The sequence below is a fragment of the Tenrec ecaudatus genome, chromosome 3, assembly GCF_050624435.1.
Source record: "Tenrec ecaudatus isolate mTenEca1 chromosome 3, mTenEca1.hap1, whole genome shotgun sequence".
Taxonomy (NCBI): Eukaryota; Metazoa; Chordata; class Mammalia; order Afrosoricida; family Tenrecidae; genus Tenrec; species Tenrec ecaudatus.
Genome location: NC_134532.1, coordinates 146506636 through 146522624, shown reverse-complemented (window position 1 = coordinate 146522624; position 15989 = coordinate 146506636). Strand labels below are relative to the sequence as shown.

At 43.2% G+C, this 15989-nt stretch overlaps 1 protein-coding gene across 3 annotated transcripts in view; it reads left to right on the top strand.

Annotated features, from left to right (window-relative positions):
• The first annotated feature begins 561 nt into the window (after window positions 1-561).
• The window catches only part of MRPL1 (mitochondrial ribosomal protein L1), a 71081-nt gene continuing 55653 nt past the window's right edge, over window positions 562-15989 (top strand). For 2 of the 3 annotated variants that reach the window (XM_075544155.1, XM_075544153.1), the window contains exons 1-2: window positions 7581-7764; window positions 10649-10760. In XM_075544155.1, the coding sequence (XP_075400270.1) occupies window positions 7596-7764; window positions 10649-10760 (281 nt within the window). In that variant the 5' untranslated portion in view covers window positions 7581-7595. Of the gene's footprint in view, window positions 687-7580; window positions 7765-10648; window positions 10761-15989 lie in introns of those variants that run through there. The other variant, XM_075544154.1, reaches the window with a different exon arrangement.

Genomic DNA, 15989 nt, shown 5'->3' with positions numbered 1-15989 from the left:
GCGTAGGTCTCAGATCTGCCATTTTAAGCTAATGTGTTATAAAAACGTCCAGTACGATGATCTCATCGGGACACTAATTACACTGGCGACGTGCAGAGGTGAAACGTAGCGCAGATTGGTCATGTTAACACACAACGAAGCTGACCCTGCACCGAGATAAAAAGAACGGTTTTGAGTGGGTGGATCAGTGATCTTGTGTGACGGAGGAAAACCTGGCCAGTGTCTCCCCCGATAGCTTTAAGGGGCTCAACAGGCAGCAGCACGGACTTCGTTAGATTCCACCAGGGGCTTGGTTTTCAGATGGGTCCGTGGTGCTCTCGCCGTCCATGCAAACGATCATTCTGAACACGTGGTTAAAGAAAGCGAAAAGAACAGAGTAGTTACGGCACCGCCACCAGCCCGTCTTTTCCCAGAACGGCTGATTTTCTTGAGACAGGTGAGCCTGCCGGCCTGCCTCCTGGCAGCACCAACCCGGGACCCAGGCCGCCGGGCTGCTCGCCCCGCCCTCCGGGGGGGAGCCTTGTCTGGGTCTCCGCCCCTTCCGGTGCGCTTCCCAAATCTTCCCCTTCCGCCAATTCCGAAGCGGAACCCTCTTTGGGTTTTCCCAGTTGGACACGTGGGACCGGTTTTGCCAGCACAATCCGGAGCCGGTAGCATGGCGGCGGCCGTCCGGCACTGGGGCAGCGGTAAGGCCGGGGCTGTGCTGGCGTGCGGGGCGGCGAGGGCTCGGTGCCGCGTCTCCGGTGCCGCGGGACACTCCTGCGTCCACCCACCCCGCGCCTCCCGCTCCGTGGGCGCTCTGACTTAGTCACGGGGTCATCGCTGAACTGTGACCTCACCCGGGAGTTCACCCCTTTCTGGAGCGGCCCCCACCGTGGGCAGTTGTGGAAGGATGGGAGGGGCACTCCCCTAGCTGCCTTTTGGAAAGGAGGTGGAGACAGGGTTCTGAATGCCCGGGGAGCGGGCTGAGGGAAGGGGTTTAGTGCTTGAAGCAGGGAGCTCTGGAAAGGGAAAGGGTGGCATGTTTTGATTGGCATAGTGTAAACTTGAATAAACATTTGTAAACTTTTCAAAGTATGCTGATGCTTTGGGAGTTCATCCTTGCAGGCCACCCCAGTCCTCGAACTCGCAGACAGTGATGCATTTGGATCAACGGTTATCACTTGGAAGCTAACGCAGGAGGACTTTCGGGCAGCACTTCTTTCCAGCAGTTAAATGTGGTGGCCAGAATAACAGGCTGAAACCCTGAGCATGGGTGGTTTCTTTGTTTTGGTCGTTTCTGTTTTCTTTAAAGCTCTGTGATACATGTTTCTGTTTAATGAAGGAACCTTTCTTGGGGGAGGCAGAAGTCAACTGATTCTGTGTGGTAAAGTTCATATAAATAGTAAGCCTAGCCCCAAGCTTGGACTCTTAGGCTAGACTCTTGGACTTTCTATATTGAATCGCAATTTTGTCCTTGAGCTTTCTACAGGAAAGCACAGTGTCAAGCTGGACCGTATCCTCCATGTGGGATAGTTGTTCCTGAAAAGAGAGTGATGCCTAGAGAGCCTGACAAACCCTAAAGACTACAAAGTGAACAAACTAACATGCATATCTTATAACCAGTTTGTGTTATTATCTGTCCATGACAATAATAATACATTTGACAAACCAAAGAAACCAGAAAGAAAGAAAACCATATTTTATTCTAATTTCCAGCACACATCCCTCTCCCTCTCAGTTTTCATCTTTCCTCACCATTTCAGCTTAAGTTACTTTGCCGATTCCTCCTCCTTTCCTCTGGCTTCTATCTGGAATGCCTCAGATGTCAGCATCCCATCCTTCATCCTCTTCCCTTCTAGATCTCTGAAATCCATCTTTTGGTTATTTCATACAGGTCTAGTGGCGTTGACTATTGCCTGTATCCTGATGACTCTCAAATCCACAAATGAGACCTCTCCTGAATTTAAGATTCTTAAATCCATATGAAGGAGCCACGGTGGCATAACCGTTACTCATTGGGTTGCTAACTGCTAGGTCAGCAATTCAAAACCACCAGCTGCTCTGTGGGAGAAGGACTCCACTTTCTAGTTCTATCAAGAGTTACCGTCTGAGAAGCCCACAGGAGCAGTTCTGTCCTGTAGGGGCACCATGAGTTGGAATTTATTTGATGCAGTGAGTAAATATATCCATCTGCTTATTGTAGACCTCCACTCGAATATCTAGTCAGCGCCTCCCACATGTCTGAAGTCGAGCTCATCGTTGTTGCTTGTAGTCCTCTCCAGCTCGCTTGACAGCGTGTGCTAGCATTTGCCTAGGCCAATGCTTCAGAATTACCTTTGGCTTGATTTTCTCACACTTCACAATCAGTTGGCAAACTTTGTTCAGACTTCATCGCCAAGACAAACCAAAAGTCTAACTTCTCCTTTCCTTGTAATTACCTTGTCTAAGCTAGTGCAATCTTGCACCTGAATTTCCCTGTAGTCTGCTCTCAGCAAGTAGTGAAATTGGTTCTTTAGTAACTTAAAGTGTTACACCTGTGCTCACAACTCTCCCAAGGCTTCCCGTTTTTGTAAACCCAAGGTCTTCACCTAGCCTGTGGCTCTGCTAGCCATTGTGGCAGCCATCAGTGAGCACCGAAAGTGTGACAGATCCATGTTGAGTGTGTATAGGACCTTAGATTATGAAGACCCAGAATGAAAAAAATTGTTAAAACAACTCAGTTTTTAAAAATATTGATATAATGATCAGAAGTCCTTGGCTGCTAACTGAAAGGTTGGCAGTGTGAACCTGCCCAGTGCTCCATGGGTAAAAGACCTGGAAGTCTGCTTCGGTAAAGACAGCCTAGAGAAGCCTGTGTACAGTTCCACTCTGTCACATGGGATCTTCTGAGTTGGAATAATCAACTAAATGGCACCTAACAAAATAGCAACAGCTGTAATCAAATTTATCTTTTATAATTAAAATGACATAAAACTGGTTTTATCTTTTTAAAATTATGATTATGACCCAGAGCCAAACTCAACTGCCATCAAGTTGATTCTGACTCATTGTGTTCCCCTCCCCCCAGGACTGAGTAGGACTATCTCCGTGGGTTTCTGAGGCTGTAACTGTTTATGGGAGTAGACAGCCTCATGTTTTCTCCTGTAGAACAGTTGGGGGTTTTGAACTGTCTTTTTGGTTAGTAGCCCAACACATAATCCATTATGCCACCAGAACTACTAAGGTTACTAGAATATTTAAAATTATGCATGTGGCTCAGTCACACTTAAGGCTCACAGTTTATATCTCTTGGGCAGCATTGGCCTACAGCCGTTTTTCTCCAAATGGGTGATACCACCCCCTAAGGCAGCGGTTCTCAACCTATGGGTCGCAACCCCTTTGAGGATCGAATGACCCTTTCTTAGGGGTCACCTAAGACCATCGGAAAACACATATTTCTGATTGTCTTAGGAACCGAGACACCGCTCCCCTAATCCGTCTCCAGGCGGGTCTGCCCGTGCAGATACACCCATATACCCGGTGTGAAGACTTACCATGCTGCACCATGCTTCAAGACAAAATTTAATTTATTTGTAATTAGAAATATTTCACAATATATAATTACATATTGTTTTTGTGATTAATCACTATGCTTTAATTATGTTCAGCTTGTAACAATGAAAGTATATCCTGCATATCAGATACTTACATTACGATCCATAACAATAAAATTACAGTTTGAAGAAGCAGCGAAAATGATTTTGTGGTTGGGGTCACCACAACATGAGGAACTGTATTACAGGGTCACGGCATTAGGAAGGTCGAGAACCACGGCCCTAAGGGGTGCTAGAATGATCAAAGGGGGATGTCAAAATAGATGTCCACACTTATTCCTGGATTATGAGCTATTGTACAAAGTTTTTACTTGGCAAGGAGGTGCTGAGTTTTTTTCCTTCCCCCGAAAAGGGGTAGTGGGCCAAGTGAGTTTGGGAATCTGGCCTTCTGATGCCTGTCTTCTCCCATCTCACCTCCTTAACTCAGTTCTCTGACTTCTTCATTCTGCTCTTGCCAAACTGCCCTCTTTGCTCCTTAATCACGCAGAGAATACTTTTCTCTCTTGGGCCTTTGCATTCATTGTTCCTTTGGCCAGGAATGCTCTTTTTCTAAATATCTGTACCACCAGCTTACTCATTTCCTTCAAGTTGTTGCTGAAACATCACCTTTCAAGGAAGCATCTGTAAGCACCTTTCTTAGAATTACACCCCGCTTTTCTCCTGACTCAGTTTGTTTACTCAGCTGTCCTACACTCCATCCCCAGATTATGTTTATTGGTGCCTTCTCCTCTGCTAGAATACAAGCTCCAGAGGACAAGGAGCTCCACCAAACCTAGTGCTTTCTAGTAGATTCCCACTCATAGCCACCCTGTCGGATTGAGTAGAACTCCGTCCCTAGGTTTCTCAGTTTGCAAATGTTAGTGGATCAGATTGTCTGCTTTCTTCTGAGGAGTGGCTGGTAGGTTTGAACTGCAGACCTCGCTATTATTAGCCTACTGTGTGACCCACTGTGCTACCAGGGCTCATTGGCGCATGATAACCCCTCCCCCAAATAAATAAATAGATAATAAAAACAATCTCAGTGCCGTTGAATCCATGGCGACTCATCATTAGAACCCTGTAGGATGGGGTATAACGGCCTGTGTGTTTCCAAGATTGTAATTGTTCATAGGAGTAGAGAGCCCTATCTTGTTCCTGTGTGGGGGCCCGTGGTTTTGAGTTGCTGTCTCTGCAGTTAGCAGACCAATGCATAAGCACTACACCAGGGCGCCTCTGGCACATGGTAGGCACCAAATAAACAGTCCTTGAATAAATAAATAACACTAAAATAAAAAGCCTCATCCCATGTGTTATAATTGATGATATTTAAACTATCTTGAGTTTTTGCTCTCATTTACTGAAAAGGTTTTTCATTTTCTTATTAAAAGGCATCGAGTTATGTTCTGACTCATAGCAACCCTTTGTATAATAGAATGAACACTGCCCAGTCCTGTTCCATCCTCACAGTTGTTTATGTTGGAGCCCGTTGCTGCGGTTGCTGTGCCAATCCATCTCGTGGAGGGCTGCCTTATTTTGCTGCCCCTCTTTGTTACCTAGCATGACGTGCTGCACCAGGGACTGCTCTCCCCCAACAACGTGCCCAAACGACATGCAATGACGTCTTGCCATCCTTGCTTCTGGCGATACTTCTGTCAGGACAGATTTGTTTGTTCTCCTTTCGGTCCATGGTACTTGGTACTCTCTGCCAGAACCATAACTCAAATGCGTCGATTATTCTTCATTGTCCAACTTTCACATGTGGAATACCTGGATTGGGTTAGGCATACCTTAGTCCTTGAGGTAACATTTTTGCTTTTCAATATGTTAAAGAGGTTTTATGCAGCAGATTTACCTAATGCAGTGTGTTGTTTAATCTTATGACTGCTGGTTCCGTGTATTCATTGTGGATCTAAGTAAGACCATATCCTCTTTTTAATGATGTTACGTATGATCCAGTTGTGAAGATTTTGTTTTTCTTTACATTGAGTTGTAAAGGCCCCGGTGACAGAGGAGGTTAAGTGTTGGGCTTCTAACCACGTTCAGATTGATCAGCCGCTCTGCAGGGGGAAGACGAGGCTTCCCACGCCCATGCATAGCGGTCTGGGAAATCCACAGGGGCAGTTCTACCCTGTGAGTCGGAATCCACTTGATAGAAGTGGGTTGTGTTGAGTTATAATCCTTTCTGAAGGCTGTAGTCTTTAATACTTATCAGCAAGTGCTTCACGTCCTTCTTACTTTCCACAAGGAAGATTGTGTCATCTGCCTCTTGAAGCTTGTGAGTAGCCCTTTTCCATCCCTGATGCCTCTTTCTTCATAACATCCAGTCTCTGATGATTTGCTCCCCATGCAGATTCAGTAAGTGTGGTGAGAGGATGTAACCCTGGCTCACACCTTTCCTGATTTTACACCTTGCAGGATGCCCTTGTTTGCACAACTGCTTCTTGATCCATGTAAAAGTTCTCCAAGAGCACATCAAGTATTCTAAGCCTCCCATTCTTCTCAAGGCTGTCCAGAGTTTTTTACGGTCCACGGAGTCGAATGCCTTTACATAGTCAGCAAAACACAAGGAAACATCTTTCTGGCAGTCTCTGCTTTCAGCCAGGATGCATCTGACACCGTCTGACAGCAGCCATGCTATCCCTTGTTTCCCATCCTCTTCTGTATCTGGCCCGAGTTTCTGGCAGCTCCACATTAGTGTACTACTGCAACTGTTGTATGATTATCTTTCTTGTCTTTCTAGTGACCTTTTGCTTTCTTCATGAATGCTGCTCTTGATGTCCTCCCACAGCTCATCAGGTTTTCTGTCATCAGTGTTGACTGTGTTCAATCTGTTCTTGAGATGTTCTCGAAATTCTGGTGGGGTAGACTCAAAGTCATACTTCGACTCGGTGCATCTCTTTTAATTTTCTGTAGCTTTAAACGGAACTTACATATGAGCAATTGATAGTCTGTTCCACAATTAGCCCCTGGCCTGGTTTAAGCTGCTGATGTTGGGTGTCTCCATCATTTCTTCCCACAGATTTAGTTTTGCCATTTGTTTTGTGTGAAAAGGTATTTGTGGTGAAGAAATTGTTGGTTATGCAAAATACTGTCATGCTAACTCCAGTTTTCTATCCCCAAAGCCATATTGCCAGTAATTATCAATGCATCATGATAGTATATTTGATCAATTTTAGACTGAAGACATTGGTAGAATTCATTTTTTTCATCACTGGTGTTAATCATTGGTGCTTAAATATGAATAATAGTTGTATTGACTGAATTTCTTTGTACTCAGATAGATATAATCCAATCGCAAACCGCATTGTATTCAAGATAAATCTTGAAATGTCCTTTTTGACGATGAATGTGATGCTGTTTCTCTTGAATCTCTCATTCCTGGCCCAGTACACCATACGACTTTGTGATTCAAGATGACCAATACCAATCTATTTTAACTCGCTGTTGCCTAGAAAATTGATTTTTATGCATCCCCCCCTTTTTTTCATTTTATAATCCGTTTATTGAGTCTTGACTTACTCAATGCTGTGATGTGTGTAAGACAAAATGGTAAATATACTGTAGACTCTCCTGCTCGTGGGATTATCTACTGAAGAACATACATCCAGTGGATAATCATTTCTTCAGTTACAGTTCTCGGGAGTTCCGCCAGGAGCACTGGTTGCGTAGTGGTTGCACGGTGGGCTGCTTGCAAGGGCAGCAGTTCGAAACCCCAGCTGTTCCTTGGGAGAAGGAAAGGCTTTCTGCTCCCGTGAAGAGCAGCAGTCTCAGAAACTCACAGGGGCGGTTCCCCCTTGTCCTATGGTATCTCTATGAGTCGGTATTGACTTGATGGCAGTGAGTGAGTGAAATGCTGTTAGGTAAACCCTGGTGTCACTGCCAGGTAAACACTGAACTGCTAATCTCAAGGTTCACATTCAAACCAACCAGCTTCTCTGAGGGAGAAAGTGAAGGCTATATGCTCCCATAAACACTAACAATCTTAGAAACCTCATGTTAGGTCACTTTGAATCAGAATTGACTTGAGGGTGGTGGGTTTATATGTGTTTGAAAGTTCTTCATTTGCTCCTCATTTATGGACTGTCTCGCCATCCAACACAACTTTGGAAAAATTATCTGGCTGCACCTCCAAAGCTCTGGTCCCCGGGAGGAGCTGCAGCTGGCCCAGGATACTGTCTGGACCACCGCATACAATATACTGGAGGCCCTGGTGAGTACCACTCCACAGGAGCAGGGACCAACTTGCCAAAGGATGCCTTCTCCCAGCCTTAAAGAGAAAGTTTTTATGACCTGATAGGAAATGATACCTGTGATTTACATATATACCTGTATGAAGCCTGTATATATCTAAATTATCTCTGTGATGTATGACATGTACAAGGAAGATGAAGTCCTTGACAACTTCAGTCTCTTCTGCATTTGTCATGATGTTGCTTATAGGTCCAGTTGTGGGGGTTCTCGTCTTCTTGATGCTGAGATGGAATCCATACTGAATGCTGTAAAGTCTGACCTTCAGCCATAAGTGCTTCAATTCCTCTTCACTTTGAGCAAGCAGAATTTTGTCTTCTGCGTATTGCAGGTTACTGAGCCATCCCCAGTCCTGATGCTATGTTCTTCACAACATGTCCGATTATTTGGCTGCATACATATGGAATACGTGTGATGAAAGGGTACAACACTATAAAATGATTTAAATTTTTTTTAAAAAAGGGTGCTACATTGATGCATGCCTTTCCTGATTTAAACCAGGCAGGATCCCCTCATTCTGCCTAAATGATTGTCTCTCGATCTGTGTTCAGGTTCTGCATGAGTGCAATGAAGTGTTCTGGAATCCCATTCTTTGAATTGTTATCCATAATTTGTCATCCTCATAGTCGAATGCCTTTGTGTACTTAAACACAAGTAGACACCATTTCTGGTATTCTCCGCTCTGCCAAGATCCATCTGACAGCAGCAGTGATGTGATAGCCCTTGTTAAACATCCTCGCCTGACTCAGGCTTGAATTTCTAGTAGTTCTCTGCTACTGCAATTCTGCAATTGCTTTTGAATTGTCTCAGCAAAAATCTACTTGCAATTAATAATAATTGGCTAATTTCCACATTCTTTGGAATGGGCACAGGCATCGATCTCCCAGTTGGCTAAGTAGTTGTCTTCCATACCTTTCTTGACACGGAGGCGGAGCACTTGCATCTAGGCATCCTGTGAGGGAAATAATAACAGGCCACAATTTAGGTTAGGGAGCGCCTCAGGAGGGGATTCTTCTGAAAACCAGACATTGAAAACCCTGTGGGGCATTGTGTTGGCACCTGTGGAGTTACCATGAATAGAGGAGGCCCAGGGGAAACTTTTTATTTTTAGTGGAGGTAAACATTTGAGCTCTTTCCGTATTTTGTTATCTGAAACATGATACTGTGATCGTCCGTCAGAAAACCTACTTACAGGACTTTGTAAAATTGGAACCATGAAGACGTAAGACAGTGCCTGCGTGAATGATCTGGGCTGCAAGCAGTTACTTGCTGTAGTAACATCAAAGCACGACTCCTGTCACTGAGAAAGTGTTGGGAGGAGAAAAACAGTCTGCCAACCTGCACAGCATACTTAGTGAAGTGGCAAATTTGCATTCTGGTGTAATCTCAATTTATTACAGACTTGTAACAAACAGACCCACTATCGATAACATTGATATAAAATTCTATTTTGTTCTGATTTCAGTTTTATTTGTGTTTGCCATTGAGGTAAGGATCATGGTGATATTTAGATTACACAAATTAATATATTAGACTAATCCCAAGGAGTTGGAGATTGAAAATATTCCAGTTTCCCAACTCTTCCAAGAAGCTCTCTGTTCCATTTTCCCACTCCTCCCCTGTGTGTATTCCCTGGGCTCTAGACATGGCTGCAACCTCCCACAGAAACTCACATAACTCTGAGGAAATGTCTCCCGTGGTGGTGGATGCTGTTCAGTCCAAACTCCAAGGATCTGGCCGACTCAAGCCAAATTCCGGTTCTAGAGGCAGAAGCCCCAAATGTCCCTAAGCCACAGCAGGTCTTCTTGCTTCTACCATGGCTCAGTCAGGAAATAGAGGTCCGACCTTCCAGGTGAGGTGATGAGTGCTAGAACCAGCATTTATACCCCACCAGATGGTGTCTACGTCACACCCTCTACCAAGGTAAAGTCAAGATCCCCCTCCCCCTGCTTCCCCTCCCCCTGGAAACAGACAAAGGATGTGACTTGGTTCAACTCTCGACTAAAGTCATGTCTTGATGGTGTCCTCAAGGGAACCAGGGGTGTGCCTCAGCTCACAGACACCCATCAACCAGGGTCCCGTCTCAATCCCACCCGCTCCTGCCCACCAGCATAGTAGAGAATACCCTCTACAAGGAGACCACAACCAGAGCTGTACATGGTCCAGAAGCACAGTATATCATTGAAGGAACCTTGACTAGAAGGTCCATCCATACTCAGGGCTCTAATTATAGGTGTAATAAATTGTATTAACCAGTTATGTCAGCACCACTTACTGAATACCTTCTCACTGACTTACAATAACTTCGATGTCATATTTCAGTTAGCATTGTGTGCGTGCATCTTGGCTTATTTGGTTCTATTAGCCTGTATTGTAACAATACCCACGTGTCTTAATTAGCATAGTATTATAACAAATCTTAATTAGCATAGTATTACAAACAACAAATTTTCATCTCTGGTAGGACAAGGCCCTTCACTTTGTTTTTATTCTTCAGGTGCGCCTTGGGCGTTCTGTGGCTGTATAACTTGTTAAAAAATGTGAATAAAAGAATTTTAAGTTAGTTTAGAAATTTGGGGGTACACCTGCCTACTCCTTACCAATATCACCAGCTTACTCTGTTGAGGCTGCACTAGATTAAGGAAAAAAGTAAATGGAGGTAAAATGGCTTCACTGTAGCTATGCTTGCTTGGTTTTTGTTTTGCGAAGTGCAATTTTGAAAAAATTAAGAATCACATAGATTAAGTGTTGTTGTTTTGGAAAACACTGCTTTTCTAAAAATGTAAAACATTGTGAATATAAGTGTTTAATTTTAATATTTTTTTCTTTCCTATTTTTTCTTTAAGTTTTGATACATCATCAGAGACAAAGTATTTCCAAGACGGCTTACCATGCATCCCACCCTCCTTGTTTTGTCAACATTCTGGTGCCCAGCAGACATCTTGCTGCTGCTGCAAAGTAAGTGGGCTTTTTTGGGGTTATGTGTTTCCACGGATTTTTAAAATTTGCTCTCACTTAGAATTTTGATGGAAAGCATTATGCTTGGCTCCATAAACACATATATAGGGATTTAAATTGTTAGTTAGTTGATTAGTTCTGCTACTTTGACCTTTAATCATGAAAGAAATAAAATTAACTTATTGCACGCTAAGTTAATATTTCAGATCTGCTACAATAATAGTTCATGGCTTTTGAACACTGACGTGCATGATTCCTCGGCAGCACTATGAGGAAGCTATTCTTCTATTCCTCAGTTTGTCAAAGCGCAGATCATTTCCCAACCAAACTCCTGCCATGGACTTGTTCTGACTCACAGCGTTCCCATGGGAAAGAGGACAGTGCCCTGTGGGTTTCCGAGCCTGTAGCTGGTGACGGGAGCAGAGATCCTCATCTTTCACTTGCCGAACAGTTTGGATTCAAACTACAGACCTGGAAGTTAGGCCTTGGTGTAGCTCACGAGTTTATATGATTCACTCAGTCACAGAGCTAGTATGTGTTGGGACTCGTTTTGAACCCAAGTTCAGAGCCCAAGCTATTTCCAGTGTGACATGACTGCGTCTCTCAGAATGGAACTCACTGTTCCGAGCTCTAAGTTGTGATTTATGTAGGGTATGTGAAATGTTGTTTCTTGCTTGGGAAAAGTGCTGCAGAAATCTTTGTGGTATTAAACTTAGCTTACAAGGACAGCACTATGGGAAACACTCAAGTGTACGAGTGGTTTTCTCATTTCAAAAAAGATGAAATGTCGATTGATGACAAACCTCATTCTGGACGTCCATTAACTTCCCGAACGGATGAAAACGTCAACATAATTCATGCACTTGTACTCAAAGACTTATAATGGACCATTGAAGAGATGAGGAAGTTATTTGAACTTGTATTTTGGAGCTCGGTTCAGTGAATTTTAACGGATGATTTGGGAAGGAGAAGGGTCGCTGCGAAATGTGTGCTTTAGGTTCCGACTGACCAGGAAAAAGATCGCTAAGTGGAAACATGCCACACTTTGAAAGAAGAGCTCTGAATTGAACCACACTTTTCCCAAGATCATTACTGGCGGCACATGGTGCTGTTCTTTTATTATTATTATTTTTATGGTGCTGTTCTTATGACCCCAAAAGCAAACATCAATCAAGCCCATGGAAGACGTCATCATCACCTTGCCCCCAAAAGGCTCGTCAAGTGAAATCAAAGATAAGAAGATGTTCATTTGTTTTTGATGTGAGGCGGATAGTGCCTTTGGAGACTGTTAATCAAGCTTCCTATTTAGAGGTTCTGAAAAGATTGCATAACTGTGTGTGACAATAAAAGTCTGATCTGTGGCAGAGGGGGGACTGGTTTTGCCACCGTGGCAATGCACCGGCTCATGCAGTCATCTCAGTACACCTGTTTTTGACAAAAAACAGCATGCTTCTCTTGCCCCATGCACCTTACTCTGTTGATCTCGCCTCATGCGACTTCTTTTTGTTTCTGTGAATGAAGGGAGATAAAAGGACCGTGATTTGATGATGTAGAAGAGGTGACGAAAGAAATAAGGGAAGTACTGTCAGCCACCCAAACATGAGTTTAAAAAATGTTTCCAAGAATGGAATCGCAGATTTGACAAATACATTAAGTATAATAGAGCGTACTTGGCAGGTGATACGGTTGTTTTTTCCCCCACCCCGATAAGGCGGTTTTGCAAAACAATTTAAGTACATAACTTTGGGGAAAAAAAATCCTTTTTGGGAGGTGGATACCCCTTTTTATATGCCTAGAATATGGTTTTCTTTTTTTGTGTGTTTAGTATTCAATAGAGATCATTTATTACATTAGGTGGCATGCAGGCTGAGTCAGTGTAACAAAGATATATAAGATAAATCTGTCCCTCCTCACCATGAGCTCTGGTGGCATAGTGTTATACATTGGACTGCTAATGGAAAGGTTCGAAGTTTGAAACCATCAGCTGCTCCTCAGGAGAAAGATGGGGTTTTCTACTCCCATAAAGAGTTCCAGTCTCTGAAACCTGCAGAGGCAGTTGTACCCTGTCCTATAAGGTCACTATGAGTTGGCATCGACTTGATGGTAGTAAGAGTTTTACCAATAGAGAGGACTGAGGGGCCCCAAGTCCAACTATGTGGACAGCCCCCTCCCTCACTCAGAATTTACTTCAGAGGACAGCACTGAAGCTACAGCTCAGGGAGAAGGACATGGCTGATCAGAGCACAGGGGAGCAAATGAATGGGGAGGAAGAGAGAGTGGAGCACACCCCGGCCCAACAACTTTGAGGACAGTATTCCTGCTCAGAGCAGCCAATGCACATTCTCTAGTTGTTTAATGTTCCCCCACCCCCACCCCACTATCAAGATCTCAATTCTACCTTACAAATCCGGCTAGACCAGAGGGTGTCTACTGGTACAGATAAAAACTGGAAACACAGGGAAGCCAGAACAGATAAGTCCCTCAGGACCAATAATGAGAGTAGTGATACTAGGAGGGTGAAAGGAAGGTGGGGTAGAAAGAGGGAACCGATCACAAGGATCTACATATAACCCCCTCCCTGGGGAGGGACAACAGAAAAGTGGGTGAAGGGAGACATCGGACAGTGTAAAACATGGCAAAATAATAACAACATAAATTATCAAGGGTTTGTGAGGGAAGAGGGTGGGGGACAGCGGGGGGGGGGGTGGGAAATGAGGAGCTGATACTATGGGCTCAAGTAGAAAGCAAATGTTTTGAGAAGGATGATGACAATAAATGTACAAATGTGCTTGACACAATGGATTTATGCCTGGGTTGTGATAAGAGTTGTACGAGCCCCCAATAAAATGATTTTTTTAAAAAAGAACCCGTTGTTCCCTTAGAAATGAAAGTGAGTAAAACAAATCCTTTGCTTTATATTTCAACATAATTCAACTCTTACATAAAGCAGTACAAGGTTTTATATTCTAACATGTATAATCTGCAACTTGGGAATTCCATTAGAAAATCATCCTCTGACTTGATGGCTATAAGTTTGAATGCATAAATCAATACTGATGAGTATTTAAGGCTTTTAGAATCTGGGAATTTGGAGTCATTTTTCCAAATTATTTCTAGATCTATAATGTTTGAAAATATAAATACATATACGAGTTTGCCTTGATATATCTTTAGTCTATGTTTCACAACATAAGAACTGTAAACATAATATTCAAATAATAATGCATATCAACGGAAGAGGCTAGTTGTCCTCCACTATTTTTTTCTCCTCTGATGAAAGTTTTAATTGAGCACAGAGATGGATGCTACGCTGAAGACCCCATTTCTCCAACTCCTTTCTAGTTAAATATAGTCATATGACTGAGTTGTAATGACTAGGCTGCGAACAAAAGGGCCCGCCCTACCAATCACTAGGTATCTGCGCCCTCACCTGGTGGTTGGGAAATGGTGGCACCTGGAGGAAAAACCCTGGACTCTGACATGGAAAGCACATGTTGAGAATGGCAGGGCCGCCCTGTCAACCCTAGACTTCACCTCCAAACAGTTCAGTGAGAGAGATCAAACTCACTATTTTTTTCTTTCTTTTTTAAATCACTTTATTGGGGCTCATACAACTCATCACAATCCATACATACATCATGAAATTGTTTATTGGCCCATTTGTGAACAGTTTGAATTGTGATCTGTACAGAAGGATGCAGTCTTGGCTCTTCATCAGCATGTACTTCAAGTCCTCCTGGCATTCAGCAAGCAAGGTTGTATCATCGACATCGCAGGTCATTAATGAGCCTTTGTGTGATCCTGATGCATCATTCTCACCTAGTCCAGTTTTTAAAATTAATTGCTCAGCCTGCAGACTGGGTTACGTATGGTGAGAATGATGCCACTGAAATGCACACCTTTCTGGCAGTACCTTCTCATTCTCTTTGAACGACTGCCTCTTGGTCTATGTATGGGCAGTGGTTTTGCTTGTTGAGTGTTTATAGTAGCAAGCTTTTTTTGTTTAAGAAGTAAGAGGAGTGTTAGAACTATTTATACCCACTCAGCGTTGAATTAGAGCCCAGCTTTCCACATTCCTAACACGCCTGGATGTCATCAATCTAATTTTTGTAATTCATCATTGTACATTTTAACTTATATCCTTTGCCAATTTTTCCACTGAGCTGTTTGTCTTTTTCATTACATATTCTGAAAGGATTTGTTTATTGAAAATAGCCAATCTTTTGCAAATACTTTATCTTGGAATGTTTTCTTTTATCCTATAGATACTTTACATTTTATGTCTTTTCTTTATTGTACTCATATAGTTTTAGAAGCAGTTTTCACTCACATGCAATCATACATAAGAAATACACACTTAAAACATACTCAGAAAATTGTAAGCAGATTTTTTCCATGTGTGACAATGTGGCTTTTATTGATAGCTTGCTGAGAATCACAGTATTCATAAGTTTAGCTGGTTTTAATTTTCCATTTCTGATAGCTTATAATATATTACAATATATAATATATATATCCATTTGGGGGATGGCCATCTTTTTCAGGGGCTCAGGGGTGCAAGGCCACTTGCTTGCTTCACTCTGAAGTTCAGAATGACTTTCCTTCCTCCCCAGGCCATATCTGTAAGCACACTAAGAACTTTCAACACTTCATGGAAAAGTTCATCTTTTAATTCCAGTTTTCCACAAACTTGGAAGATCTCATATACCCTCTGCTTGCCAGTGACAGATTCTGTTTTTAGAAAGGCCACTGGATTCCCTCTGAATCGGAATTTTTGATTTCTCTTGACACTGAGTTATTTGTGTGTGTGTGTGTGTGTGTGAGAGAGAGAGAGAGAGAGAGAGAGAGAGAGAGAGAGAGAGAGAGAGAGAGAGAGAGAGAGAGATAGTATGTTATGAATTGGGCTGCTAACCACAAGTTCAGCAGTTCAAAACCAATGGCTCTGAAAGAGAAAGACTTAGCTTTCTACTCCCGTAAAGAGTTAACATCCCAGAAATCCAGGTGGCAGTTCTACTCTGACCTCTGGGGTCACTATGCGTCAGAATCTAGATGGCAGTGGGTTTCGGGGACTCTGATGGGTGGCAGGATGGATTATTGTACAGGTTCAGCCTAAGTCTTAATGTAGGCCCTGGGTGGCCAGAGCTTGGGGAGGGTGTTTATTTAGCATCCTTGCTCTTTCTCCCCAAGCTAGGTATCTGTGGCAGGTTTTGATGGTCATCAGTAAGAGCA